The sequence below is a fragment of the Schistocerca cancellata genome, chromosome 5 (genome assembly GCF_023864275.1).
Source record: "Schistocerca cancellata isolate TAMUIC-IGC-003103 chromosome 5, iqSchCanc2.1, whole genome shotgun sequence".
Classification (NCBI taxonomy): Eukaryota; Metazoa; Arthropoda; class Insecta; order Orthoptera; family Acrididae; genus Schistocerca; species Schistocerca cancellata.
Genome location: NC_064630.1, coordinates 196,507,429 through 196,522,657, shown reverse-complemented (window position 1 = coordinate 196,522,657; position 15,229 = coordinate 196,507,429). Strand labels below are relative to the sequence as shown.

The 15,229-nt window shown below is 38.1% G+C and overlaps 1 protein-coding gene and 1 pseudogene across 1 annotated transcript in view; both read left to right on the top strand.

The window, feature by feature from the left end:
- LOC126188442 (centromere-associated protein E-like) overlaps positions 1-15,229 on the top strand; it is a 618,456-nt gene that overhangs the window by 21,899 nt on the left and 581,328 nt on the right. Inside the window, exon 3 of the mRNA XM_049930047.1 lies at positions 4,386-4,570. Within this exon, the coding sequence (XP_049786004.1) occupies positions 4,386-4,570 (185 nt within the window). The remainder of the gene's footprint in view (positions 1-4,385; positions 4,571-15,229) is intronic.
- On the top strand, positions 2,139-2,256 carry LOC126189117 (5S ribosomal RNA; annotated as a pseudogene).

Sequence of the window (15,229 nt, the reverse complement as noted above, 5' to 3'; positions counted from 1 at the left end):
CCTTCAGTTGCTTAGAAACATTTTTTCAGTATTTTCCTGAACACTCAGAATGCTTTTCTGGACATATTTCAGTTGTTTGACAACCTTTTTCCCCATCCTTTTCCTGACCAATGCACATCCTTTTGTGATTCTGTAAGAGCTGTTGTACAACACTTAGGACATTTTCTGATAATTACTTACTCATTTCTAGTGTCTCTCACTTTCTACTGATTTGCAGTTGTGGTGTCAATACATTTTGATCCGCTATGTCTAACATGCAACTCATGCCAAAATTATAATCAGTATTGCTGTATTTCACTTATCCTGATCCTTTAATTATACCTCTTTCATTTCCATAACTTTACATAATTCATCACCATTGTTGTTAGTGATATTCATTCGATCAGTCATATTGAGCAGCATAAATGTGAAGAAAAATTAAAATTTCTTCCAATGCACAAAATTTTTTACTTGATGAAGTCTCAATCTAACAAAGTACTTGGGTTTGAAACATATATGGTGTTCAGCAGCTAAGCAATATAAAGAAATTACTGTGTCCTGAGGCAAGTTTTTTATGTAATGTTTACTTGTTGAGCTGGTGGTGTTTGTCTGACCTGTTTTTGTAACTGAACTGCTGTTTAAAAGTGTAGGCCCTACTCCTCTTCTTGCTTGAGTTAATCCAAATGATGATGAACACTGTTCACATAACTCATACACCCTCACAGTTTGCAGTCAGTACTAGTAATCTAGTCATTATCGATTGTCATGTAATTATTACTGTTCATTGTCGTCTTCACATCCAAAAACTGCATCGTGTTATCAGGTGAAAAATGTAACCCCAACCTACTTTTTTTCCATATAAATTGACACTCAGAGCCGTGATGTAGCGGTTACATCAGAATGATGGGTGGGAAGGGGTTATTATCGTATACTTTATATCCAGCCTGTGGTTTGCTTCCTCCAGTGGGAACTATTGTTCGTAAAAGGTGAGGCAAATTGTGCCTTTTTTAGTTTTGTTTATTGTAATTCACAAAATGAAGTTAGTAAATCACCCTATTTTAATTGCATGTAGTTTGAAGCATGGTTATTGCTCATATTAGCTACTTCGATCAGTTCTCACAAAGTTTGTGATGCTAACCTTTATAGGAATTCCCCGTTAACAAATTCACCATCACAAAGTAACCAGTATTCTTGAAAATTACTACCAATCGCTTCACAGTCCTCAACACTAAAATAATTCAGTAAAAGCATTTATGCCAGCTAATTATTATTGGAGTGCAGACAGACATGTTTCTGCCCTCACAGAAGCATGAAACAGACTGTTCATGACCCCTTGACAGTATTTTCAGCATTTGCAGTATTGCAGTATTTGCAGCCCTGGAAGTGAGCTGCTGATTCCTGGTAAAGATATTGTTAATGCTACCCTCACAACTTGTGGAAAAGCTATGTTAGTCACTTTTGACCTTTGTAACACTGGTATGTCAAACAGTAATCTTACTTAAAGTACTAGTTTCATATTGTAACCAGAAACGTGTGCACACAGAGTTATTAAAAAAGTCTCCTTGAAAAAACAGCACTGGGCTAGGAAAATTTGTGTTATTTAATAAATAAAAAAATGTTATTTCATTTTTCATCTTGTAGTGAATGATTCTTAAATTGTTTCTGCCAGAAATCTGTGGTTTTTGAGTAGCCTAAGAGGTCTTGGTTGCTCTTCGTGTGACAGAAATTTATGTGTGAGAAGTTTGTCAGACAAAATGACAATTTAAAAATTACTGAGAAAATATAAACAGTAATTTATTATATGTTGTTTGATTTCTCAGAACAAGAAGGCATAATACATTTGAAGTTTGCTGTGAGTTGTTGAGCATTAATGGGCCTTCAGCAGTGAGTTGAGGAAAGGAAAGCAAAGAAGGTGCACATATTTATGTAATAGATGGTAAACAGATATTTTCAGTGATGAGAGGAGGGGAAGGTCTAGTGTTCAGGAACAAGACTCATCTCGGCGTGTGAATGTAAAGTAAGAATAAATATTTGTTCACAGTTAGCCAACATGCTATGGAATTACCTTATATGTTTTGGAAAACTTTTTATTAACAAAGTGATTCAACAGAAACTGTATGCAAAATAGATACATAAAATGATGATACTAGTAGAAGTAAAGCAGCAGCCTTGCTGCAGCGGTAATACCGGTTCCCATCAGATCACCGAAGCTAAGCGCTGTCTGGCTGGGCTAGCACTTGGATGGGTGACCGTCTGGTCTGCCAAGCACTGCTGGTAAGCGAGGTGCACTCAGCCCTTGTGAGGCAAACTGAGAAGCTATTTGATTGAGAAGTAGTGGCCCTGGTCTGTTAAACTGTCATACAGCTGAGAGAATGGTGTGCTGGCCATATGCCCCTCCATATCTGCATCCAGTGATGTCTGTGGCCTGAGGATGACACAGCGGCCGATCGGTACCATTGGACCTTCGTGGCCTGTTTGGGCAGTGTTTAGTTTTAGCAGAAGTAAAGATTTACATCTGGATGTCCGTTTTGAGAGTGAAAGGGGGTGGAAGGAGAGGGGCTATTTTCTCTCATGTTATGTGTGTATATGAACCACATGTTTCATATATAAGTGTGGAATCCAAACAGCAGTCAGTGAGTTGTATCATTCAAATCCACAAAAGCCAAATGATTTCAGACACACACTGTCTATGAAATCATGGTATGTTTGATTTGGGAACAAAAGATGTGCTCTTTATAGTTCATTGTGCTGGTAACATTAGTAATATCTGATGTTTACTCTCAAAGATTTCTGAAACTGAGACATGTCAGTGAGCCCGATGTCATACAACCCTAAGAGCCGTAATCATCTGTATTCACAACAGTGCATATACACACACTGATATCACATTTTGAAGGCTCTTCAGATCTTTGTTAAACAACTATTGACAGATAATGTATATCTGTGGATTTAATGATAAATTTTTCATATACACATTTTGTGTTTTGTTGTGGTCAGTTGACTTTCTTTTAAGACAAAGCTGATGGAAATGTGTCTGACTCTTACTTGTTATTTAGTGTTGTGATGGTGTAAGCATTTTGAAAAACAAAGTTTATTCTAGACAATGCAGAAAAGAACAGCAATGGACTGCGAAATTTGTTATTTTTATTTCAGCAGATCTACATTTCAGCTATTACTTGGTCATCTTCAGTGCATATAACAACAGTTGATGTTAGTCCAAAGTGTCATGTAATAAACAAAACTGATTGTTACAGCGTCTACAGGAGTCTAACATGAACTCATGTTAGACTCGTGAACAATCCACACCAACCAATGTTTTTTATTGACACTTTGGAATAATGTTACCTGTTATATGTACTGAAGATTCCTATTTAATAGTTGAGATGTAGATCTGCTGTAATAAAACGACAGATTTCACGATTGATTGCTGTTGTTTTCTTCATTCTCTATATTCAACGATAGCTGTGCACAATGGAATCACATGGATTCCAGTCTAATTCAAGTGTTTTTTGTTGCTACCATGTTGTTAAAAATCTGTAAATATATAAATTTCAGTTCCCAATATTTTGGGACTGAAACAGAGAGGGTGAAGATGGTTATTGGAGTAACAGTCTACAAACTAACTTCTTCATATTGACAACTTATTGTCTGCATGGAAATGATGTGAATTTGCCGCATTTGCTGTCTGGAAGTATATGTGATTCTGAGAGCCTAAAATATAAGGTTGTGAGATATTAATGAATGACTTCCTTTCTGCATCAACAGTCTTGCCTCATTGAACACAGTGGTTTACCTCAGGTCACCAAAAATAAGCAACGTTGGACATGGCCATTGTTTGGGTGGGTAGCTGCTGAGTATGCAGTGTGCTGTTGGCTGCTGTGGATTAAATTCCAAACCTCTCCCCAGTGTCTCATGATGCGAGGGCATGTGACACTGTTGGTGGTGATCTGTCCGTTGGATTGGGACATTAATCTTGGAGCTTGGTGCTATTCCAGAGATGTAGATTGTGTGCCATCACCTGGTTTCATTTTTTCCATTATGGTCATCATCATCAAAAGCAAACATGACAGCACATTACACACACTCATTAGTCATCAACATTTATCAGGAACACTTAAACAAACAACACTCACACCTGGTGAAGAAAAGGTGCAATTGTGAATGAAGGGCAGATACAACTGTACTTTATTTTACTATTTTTCTCAGTTCGGCTTAGGGCATGCAATTTATGATATGTGCTACAAAGCTGTATAATTTGTGCCATTGTTTAACTGTAACAATGGAGCCTGTATTTTTGAAAAACCAATAATTTACTGTTATTGACGGCTGACATCTTTTGTGCTTTATATATTCCTACATTTTTGTTAACTTAATAAGTAATTTATTTTTTTTTATTTTTATTCAAGATAAATCTTGTGAGCATGACTCTGTCCCAAGAACAGCTTCAGACACGTGTAAGCAATCTCCAGAATGACATAAAAAATCTGTTGGAACTAATTCAGCGAGGTAAAGAGACGGGCTCTTGGGACTTGGATAATCTGTCTTTCAAGGAAGTGGTGTGGGATGATAATTTTGTTGGTACATTATCAGTGTAAGTGATCTTTTAACTCATAAATGAAAGCTTTTACCATCTAAGTTATATTTATCTTATGTTTTGTGTTATAATACTAATAAATTTAGTAATCCATAATTTTATTTTCATTGTTGATATACTGTAAATATTATCTAAATGGTATGGCAAAAATAGTAATTTTTTTCGTAATAGCATAAGCAACTTTTTAGAAGGTACCTGACTGTAAGCATGATAGCCAGATTAGGGTTTCTTTAATCTTTGTGATTGTTTCATAGAGAGATTAATATCAATATTGCTCTTAACATGGAATTGACTAATGGTATCATAATCTCACATTATTACAATAACATTTAAGTGTTATAATATTTTATGCTTGTTTTGTTTTACACAGTACACTAGAACAAAATTCAAGACAAGAATGTGCACAACTTCTCATCTTCCTTCTCGTGATTTGCAGTGATGGAACAGTCATAATAAAATGTACACCTATAATTGAATGTGGCAATATTTTCAGAACAAATTTTGTTCTACGTGTTGACATGTTACAACATGCTGCTACTTTACTGTGTCTTAGTAAGCACCCAAAAAATGCGACAATTGATACAACCAAGTATAATAACTGCTATTAATTTTTCATTTACTCTATTGTTATAACTGTGACTGCTGTGTGCTTTATACTCAGCACCTTATGTAAGACTCAACTTCAGAACTTCGAGATTATTTTTTTAGTCTTTGGTGTATTCATCACTGGTCTATCACTTCACTTTTCTTTTTTAATAACATATTTATCATATGTGAAACCTTGTCAGTCTTCGAGGTAGCAAATGTTTCCATAATGTTGCAACAACTAGCTCCTACATATACCCTTTGATTTTGTGTATATTGTTACTTCATAAAAATATTGATATTTTGCTTTTTGCGTGTACACTTCTCAAGGAATGATGGGGAAACTGACAAAATAAATTATTCATACAACTTCTTCATGTTTCGCAAACAGCACATTTTTTTTCACTTTTTGCATTATTATAAATTTACGTTTACAATATGTTGTTTTTGTGATCCATGTTAAATCATATGACAGGCAATCTTTCAGTATGAGATACAAATGACAATGATTGTTTTACGATTACACAGTATTTAAATAATGATCACAGGGAATGAAAAGAAAATTATTCTTCCTTCTCATGGTTGCTGGTCATTGGCCAAACGAGTTGTTGTGACCCGTTCAGTGATTTGTCGCATTCCGATGAGATACATAAAGTTGTGTTAATATGAAGCACACACAGACTAATCAATCTGCAGTTATTTCCAAATTATAATTAGAAAAAGAATGCTGAAATATGTCTTGTGAATAAATATATATCTTTCCACCAAGGACAGCAATGTCAATGAAGATTCTGTCGTACTACATATGTCCCTTCCCCTTTTTGACCCCCTCCCCACAGCTTGAGCTGAGGGAAGTAGGAATTAAGATTATGCTTCAATGCTCCTTAATAAAGTACATAATCAATCCAACATAAATTAATTACAATAAGCTATTCTCATGTAAGTGAAGGAGTTTTCCTTCAGGTGTAGTATGTATTACTAAATTGAACTGTACATGTTCTGTCATTATCAGTCCATGTTTGCAAATCAGTTACACCATACTTCTGCGAATAGACTTTATGTGATGGATAGTTGTTAAATTAGTTTTACTAATTACCAAATGCACACAAAGTGCCAAATCATTTCGTCTGCTACAAAGTACTCTTGCTTCTTAAATAATATTACTGTTACAGTATTAGAGTTCATTACGTTGCACAACATAATTATTTTTGAGCACTTCCATACATTCCATTGTGCAAACCTTGAAAATGACATTTTCACTATATGCTCTTAAATTTCTGTGTTAATAACCACCAATGTAATTTTTGTAATATTTGTTATTCTCTATATTCTGTAAAAATGTCTCTTATCTAATTAGATGATCAAATAACGGTAGATCAAGGGTTCTTTTCATAATGATAAATAAGTGGAGTAACATTTGGAACAAACAATAGGTTTGCTTCAATTTTTGTCTTGAGTAGTGTGTAAGTTTGCCTGAAATCTAGCTCAATATGATTAACTTTAAATCTTTCTTGTGTAGTCTTTAACACATAATTGGTACTGCAGAGACTAAATCAGAGTCGTTTGTTCACTTAAGATGCCAATAAAACTGACCGTCCTTCAGAATTCTAAGTCTAACCAGCTGCATGACAGCACTACTGTAGGACATGAAAGTTTCAGGAGAAAGTGTTGTCTTCTGCTCAGACTGTTGTAGTGATGTGTCTGCTCCATGACCTAGGGGTAAACATCACACAGTGAGTGAGTGAGTGAGTGAGTGTGTGTGTGTGTGTGTGTGTGTGTGTGTGTGTGTGAGAGAGAGAGAGAGAGAGAGAGAGAGAGAGAGAGAATGAAACATATCCATGAAAGAACTTCTGGCTTTGTGAAGTCAGAACAGTTTATGCCATAGAGTTTCCTCACTGTACAGAGGCCTCCAACAACACGCAACATTAGCTCCTGCCATTGACCTCCTGATGCGGATTGGAATCTGCCCAGGTGATCAAAACATGGCACACTCCTTGCAGTTACGTAGTGGATTTTGTATACTTGAAACTTATGAATGATATTAACCATTATAATAGTATGAAAAGGGTAGATTGCTACTGACCATACAGTGGAGATGTTGAGTTGCAGGCAGGCACAACAAAGAGAACTCACTGACACATGACCACTGTCTCTTGGTACCGAGGCCAGACTTAATGTCTTTTCATAATATTGTCATGGTTCTATTCTGGATTTTCGATTGTTTGATTAAGCATCATAAAATGGAATCACATGTGGAAAAAGGTTCAACTTCTGTGTCATACTGTTCCTTTTGAATTTAGTGGAGGGTGAAGTCAGTGGAGACTGCTCGAAACATTTGTATCATCTGTGGGGTGAGTGTGATGTGATAATTAATGTCAGAAAAGAATTTTCTGGTTTCAAGTAAGATCACTCTGCCATGAATGATTTTGCATATTCAGAAAGTCTCAAGAATTGACGTGTGATGATCTGCGACTGTTTAACCTTCATGCAACATTTGCATTCAGTAGGCAAGGACCAGGAGTCAAGTGGAGAAGTACTGCATGGTCTAAATCAAAGGAACAGTAGTCGAAGGTGCGATTGTTATTATGTTTTTACTTGAATGTCACCAATTCACTCATGGAGCATTCCTATCCACTACTGTTACCGGTGACAAGTTATGATGTCTTTATGTTAACTTGCTAAGAAGAAGTTAACGCCTGAGGTCTGAAAAAAGACATCTCATTGAGTAAAGGGCACTGAGAACAGATAATATGTTGTATCTGATGGCACAAAGGGTGGGTTATGCACCGAAGAGATGTGTGCGTTGCGGTGGGCATTTGTTTCCGACAACTGAGATGCCTTTCGGCGTCAGAGTAGGGAAAACAATCAACAGAAAACAGCATATCATTTTCGATGGAGAGACATCTTCAGTCACAAAAGTAACTTCGGGCATACCCCAAGGGAATGTTATAGGACCATTAAATTTTTCCCATGTTCTTGATGTATGTTTGCATTTTCAGTTGTTTTGAATATTTAGTTTATTGTTGACAGTCGAAAATTTTATGTTTTTTCAAATGCTTGGAAAAATTTTTGCTTTGGAAAGGGATGGATCATAGAATTTACTTTAAATTTTGCTTGGAAAATGGAATAAAGTGCAGCACATTATTCAAAATGTTGATTGTGGCTTTTGGTGACTCTACTATGACTAAGACAAGGGTTTACAAGTGGTATAAATGTGTCAAAGAGGGTTGAGAAGACATTGAAGATGTCTGCTCTGGACACCATAGCACCTAATTACTGACAGCAATGTTGAAAAAGTAAAGAAAGTGGTTATGGAAATTGACAAATCACTATCAGGAAGGTTGCTGATGATTTCAGCAAAACCTTTGGCTGTTTCCAAGCAATTTTTTCAGATGTTTAGGGCATGAAACCTGTAGCAACAAAAAAATGTTGTGTAGACATCACTCAGGAGTTACTGAATGAAGTTGACAATGATCCAATCCAGGATTTCAAAAGAAGGTTACAACAGCTGACAAAACGTGGGTATATGTGTATGACTTCGAAACCAGGGCTCAGTCACCCCATTGAAAATTGCTTAAAGAGCCAAGAACCAAAAAAATTCGACAAGTACTAGCACATGTGAATGTCGTTCTCTCCGTTTTCTTCAATTACAGTGGAACAGTGCATAATGAGTTTTTGCCTTTTGGGTGTACTGTCAGTAAATAACACTACCTGGAAGTTATGTGGTGTTTGCATGAAGCAGTACAAAGAAAATGACCAGAATTGTGACAAAACCACTGATGGAAATTGCATTATGATAATGCTCCTGCTCACATCTCATTGTTTGTTCATGATGTTTTGGCCTCAGGTTGTCGAGCATGGCCCGAGATTAAAGAGAACCTTGGAAGGATGTAGTTTTGCCACCATTGATGAGATGAAAACAGGGTTGTTGAAGGAGCTGAACACCAGAATGAAAAGTGAGTTCCAGAAGTGCTTCCAAGATCAGAAAAAGTGTATTATGTCTGAGGAGGGTTACTTACAAGGGGACAAAGTTGATGAAGAAATAAAAATTCTTTAAGAAAATCAAAAGCTCCCATTGCCCTTTGATAACATCTCATGTAAATGACCAATTGGATAACACTGGAAGTTCCATGAGACTGTCTGTGGTAGTTGCTGTTGTATATAGAGAAGTTGCTACACTAGAAAATTGCACCAAAATGCAGAAAGATCTGCAGAGGACTGATGCTTGATGCAGGGATGGGCAGTTGAGCCTCAGCATAAACAAATGCAAATGTATAGCACATAAATTGGTGAAAGACCCATTACTGTATGATTACACAGTTGCAGGACAATCATTGGAAGCAGTCAAATCCATCAGATCCATAAAGTATATATGAGTATGCATACAGAGTGATTTGAAGTGCACTGACTGCAGAAAATTAATCACCGATAAGGCAGATCCCAGACTGAAATTCATTGGAAAAGTCTTCAATGAGTGGAGTCCACTCACAAAAGAGGTAGCTTACAAAACCCTTGTTCAACCAGTACTTGAATATTGCTCATCAGTCAGGGATCCATACCAGACGGGATTGATAGAGAAAATTGAGGAGATCGAAAGAAGAACAATGCATTTTTTACATGTTCATTTAGTAAGCATCATGGGGGTGCTCTGCCAACTCCAGTGGCAGATGCTGCAAGAGTGGCATTCTACATCACAGTGTGGCTTATTGTTAAAAGTTTGAGAGTATACATTCGTAGAAGAGTCAACAATTATATGGCTTCCTCCTCCATATATCTTGAGAAAAGACCGTGAATATAAAATTGGAGAGATTAGAGCGTACAATGAGATTTACCATCATTCATTGTCCCTGCGAACAATTCTTGACTGAAGAGGGAAATGGGGGTAGTGACAGGCCAAAGTACCCTCTGTCACGCACCATAAAGTAGCTTGTGAAGTATAGATGTAGGTGCAGTAGGCATATGAGGATGGAGTGCTATTCTCTTATTGGAGGACACTTTGAACAGTGGACCGACAAGTAGAAATGGATGTTGGGAACATTGCTAACCTTGGGACAGTTTCCTCCTCAAAAGCTGACAAAGATGCTGAACATGAACTTCAGGTATGTTTGTCATGTAGATACGAATAAATTTTATTCATCTTTTTAAACTGATAATTTTAACATCTTTCACCTATTCTTATTAGGCATCACCAGTGGTCTGCAAAATAAATGATAATTATTTGACTATGTGTATTCTAATATGAGATTTTGGTGTTTCCTGACAACACATTTCAATTATCTTACTGTTTGCTGCTATAAAAATGTGTTCAATCACTTACTTCTCTGTTTCCTGTTCTGTTTGTGTGTCCATTAGTTCTTGTGTATGTGCTAGATGAACACAATCCAGGATTCCAATTGATATATGGACAGTTATGAATTTCAGAGTACATAACTTTTCTATCTGATCCCTGTCCACAATCATACTCTAAGATTTACAGAGGAATCATGAGAGTTATGGGAGACCATGGTCTCTCTCTCTCTTTCTCTCTCTTTGTGTGTGTGTGTGTGTGTGTGTGTGTGTGTGTGTGTGTGTGTGTGTGTGTGTGTGTGTGTGTTTGTGAGAGAGAGAGAGATTTACCTTTTTTTTTTTTAAAAAATTGTTTATCTGTACTTTTTATTTTAATAATATTTTATCTTTGTGACAAGTTGTGAGTTAGTGAGAACCAGGAACTTCCCCTTCCCTTCCCGCACCCCACCCGCACCCCCGCCCTCATCCCCTCCCCCTCCCTCACCCCCACCCCCACCCCAACCTGTGATTCATTAAAGAATCAAACTCCCATGTAAAGCACAACTTTAGAAGTATGATTAATTTGCAAAGAATTAATGTGTTAAACATTTGACATTAATCATGCAAGTGAGGAAAAGTTTATAAAAGACTTGAAATTATGTTTAAAGTTTGTTGGAAGTCGCAAACTGCTCTCATTATCAAACACTGGATGATTATAGACTAGGTAATATGCATCCTGTAGTATGCAAAAGCTAATTTTTCATGCACTTCAGGCTTTATGACTTCCTGTCTTCTGAACTCTGTATCATACAATGATATACACTGAAGAGCCAAAGAAACTGGTACAACCCCGTGAGCATGCAGAAGTGCTGCAATGTGACATGGCATGGACTCGACTAATGTCTGAAGTAGTGCTGGAGGGAATTGACACCATGAATCCTGCAGGGCTGCCATTAAATCTGTAAGAGTATGAGGGGGTGGAGATCTCTTCTGAACAGCACGGTGCAAGGCATCCCAGATATGCTCAATAATGTTCATGTCTGGGGAGTTTGATGGCCAGCGGAAGTGTTATATGCAAAAGAGTGTTCCTGGAGCCACTCTGTAGCAATCCTGGGCATGTGGGGTGTCACATTGACCTGCTGGAATTGCCTACACCCACTGGAACGCACAATGGACATGAATGCATACTGTTGATCAGACAGGAATGCTTACATACGTGTCCCTGTCAAAGTCGTATCTAGATGTATCACTTCAATTGTACTTGCCCCACAACATTACAGAGCCTCCACCAGCTTGAACATTTCCCTGCTGATATGCAGGGTTCACGGATTCATGAGTTGTCTGCATACCCGTACACATCCATCCGCTCGATACAATTTGAACTAGTCTTGTCCGACCGTCATCAACAGTCCAATGTCGGTGTTGACGGGCCCAGGCGAGGCATAAAGCTTTGTGTCGTGCAGTCATCAAGGGTACATGAGTGAGCATTTGCCTCCAAAAGCCCAGATCAATCATGTTTCATTGAATGGCTTGCAAGCTGATACTTGTTGACGGCCCAGGATTGAAATCTGTAGCAATTTGTGGAAGGGTTACGCTACTGCCACATTGAATGATTCTCTTCGGTTATCTTTTTCCAGCTCCAGCGATGTCGGAGATTTGACGTTTTACTGGATTCCTGATATTCACGGTACACTCGTGAAATGGTCGTATGGGAAAATCCCCACTTCATCGCTACCTCAGAGATGCTGTGTCCCATCACACCACATTCAAATTCACTTAAATCTTGGTAACCTGCCATTGTAGCAGCAGTAACTGATGTAACAACTGCACCAGACACTTGTTGTCTTATATAGGCATTGCTGCTCGTAGTGCCATATTGTGCCTGTTGACATCTCTGTATTTGAATACGCTTGCCTATAGCAGTTTCTTTGGCACTTCAGTGTATTTTTGCAGGCAGATTCAGTGGTATATGTGGATACTGTCTGTAAAATGTGTTACAAATTGAGTTAGTAGCAAAGAAGTAATAAATTAAAATGTCATACCTGTTGTTGAAGTTTTAGTGCATGAACAGAAAAACGTGGTAGATGACAAACGTTTTCCATGGATTATTTTGTGGGAGACTGGGGTGGGGGGCAGTGAGAAAAAGTTTCTTAGATGTTTCAAAGTGTATGTAAAATTTGTTGTAGATTGCTGAGTTATGACTACTTTGGAAATCAAGGTTTGTTGAATGTGACTACTTTCCATTTCATGTGATTTTTTTTAGTTGCACAATGTTTCTCAATTGATTTTGAAAAAAGTATATGGTTTAAAAATACACTACTGGCCATTAAAATTGCTACACCAAGAAGAAATGAAGATGATAAACAGGTATTCATTGGACAAATATATTATACTAGAACTGACATGTGATTACATTTTCATGCAATTTGGGTGCATAGATCCTGAGAAATCAGTACCCAGAACAACCAGCTCTGGCCGTAATAATGGCCTTGATACACCTGGGCATTGAGTCAAACAGAGCTTGGATGGCGTGTACAGGTACAGCTGCGCTTGCAGTTACAACACGATACCACAGTTCATCAAGAGTAGTGACTGGCGTATTGTGAGAGATCTGGAGAATGTGCCGGCCAGGGCAGCAGTCGAACATTTTCTATATCCACAAAGGCCCATACAGGACCTGTAACGTGTTTGTACATTATCCTCCTGAAATGTAGGGTTTCGCAGGGATCGAATGAAGGGTAGATCCATGGGTCGTAACACATCTGAAATGTAGTGTCCACTGTTCAAAGTGCCGTCAATGCGAACAAGAGGTAACCGAGATGTGTAACCAGTGGCACCCCATACCATGACACCAGATGATACGCCAGTATGGTGATGACGAATACACGCTTCCAATGTGCGTTCACCACGATGTCACCAAACACGGTTGCGATCATCATGATGCTGTAAACAGAACCTGGATTCATCCGAAAAAATGACGTTTAGTCATTCGTGCACCCAGGTTCGTCGTTGAGTACACCATTGCAGGCGCTCCTGTCTGTGATGCAGCGTCAAGGGTAACCGCAGCCATGGTCTCCGAGCTGATAGTCCATGCTGCTGCAGACATCGTCGAACTGTTCGTGCAGATGGTTGTTGTCTTGCAAACGTCCCCATCTGTTGACTCAGGGATTGAGACGTGGCAGCACAATTCGTTACAGCCATGCGGATAAGATGCCTGTCACCTCGACTGCTAGTGAGATGAGGCCATTGGGATCCAGCACGGCGTTCCGTATTACCCTCCTGAACCCACCGATTCCATATTCTGCTAACAGTCATTGGATCTTCACCAACGCGAGCAGCAGTGTCGCGATACAATAACCCGCAATCGCAATAGGCTACAATCCGACCTTTATGAAAGTAGGAAACTTGATGGTACGCATTTCTCCTCCTTACACAAGGCATCACAACAACGTTTCACCAGGCAACGCCGGTCAACTGCTGTTTGTGTATGAGAAATCAGTTGGAAACTTTCCTCATGTCAGCATGTTGTAGATGTTGCCACTGGCGCCAACCTTGTGTGAATGCTCTGAAAAGCTAATCATTTGCATATCACAGCATCTTCTTCCTGTCAGTTAAATTTTGCATCTGTAGCACGTCATCTTCGTGGTGTAGCAATTTTAATGGCCAATAGTGTATGATTTTTCACATGGGGTGGAGTGTCAGCTTCTTAATAAATCATTTACCTTTTCATAAGCCATAACCATAAATATGAAATGATGCTATTTATCAAGCATGTGCACTTGATTTATGTATCTTGTAGCAAATGGTAAGCTGCATGTACAATTTTTCAGAGCGCTTTGGACTACGCGTTATTGTGAGTTCACTGTTGATAAAGGTACAAAAACATTTTTGAAATGATGGTGACACTGATATCTGTCTTCATCCACAAGTAAATTCAAGTTATTAAATAGTGTCAGTGCCGCACGTGCAAGCCAACTGAGTTTGCACAGGTTTAGGGCATTGTCATGAACACTGCAGGATAGAAAAACAAATTACTACAACCAGTGCAGGCCTATTATTGTATCCTCATGTGATTTTAATTATCCGTGTTTCAGGAAACTCCAAATACATACAAATTTTTCTTGAAGTTGAGTGTACAATTCATATATGAAAGTAGAAGGGGAGATTAAATTCACGTAAGGTGAGATTTTGCTGTGGATTGACTATAATAAAAGGTTGTGACCTTCTGTTTAATTGGTTTCTATCTGGAGTTGACAAATGGAAGATGCACAAATAGAAGCACATTTTGTGGATGTTTCTGCATCTAAAATAGTTAATACACAAAATGTTCCTGTTTCCACTTTGTATTTTATTTATTTTTTATTTTAACAGAAAGAATAATGGGTGCATTTAGTTGGCATCAAACACTGCAGTCTAATTAAATGAATCACGGTCAATCGATAAAGCTGTAGTGTTGTCTCCTTGTGCAGTCAGAACCAGTTTTTTGACTGACTGTTCAGCACTGTCAAAAGAATTTCCACTCATTGACAGCTAATGTTCATAAATACACAGGTGCAGTCACCAGTTGTTCACTGGCAATCAGTCTGAGCCATATTACATAAAAATGACTTCATTGTTTTGTTGGAATTGTTTTAACAATACTGTAACTCGTCAAGGTTCGAAGCATAGAAGAAATAGGAGGTTATGGTCCTGTACCTCTTGAGGAAACTGAAAAGTGTAGTACCAGAACAGTACCTTCTAACTGTGTACTATGCAATGGTCCACAGCCACATCAGTTATGGTCTGTTGTTTTGGGGCCATTCTGCA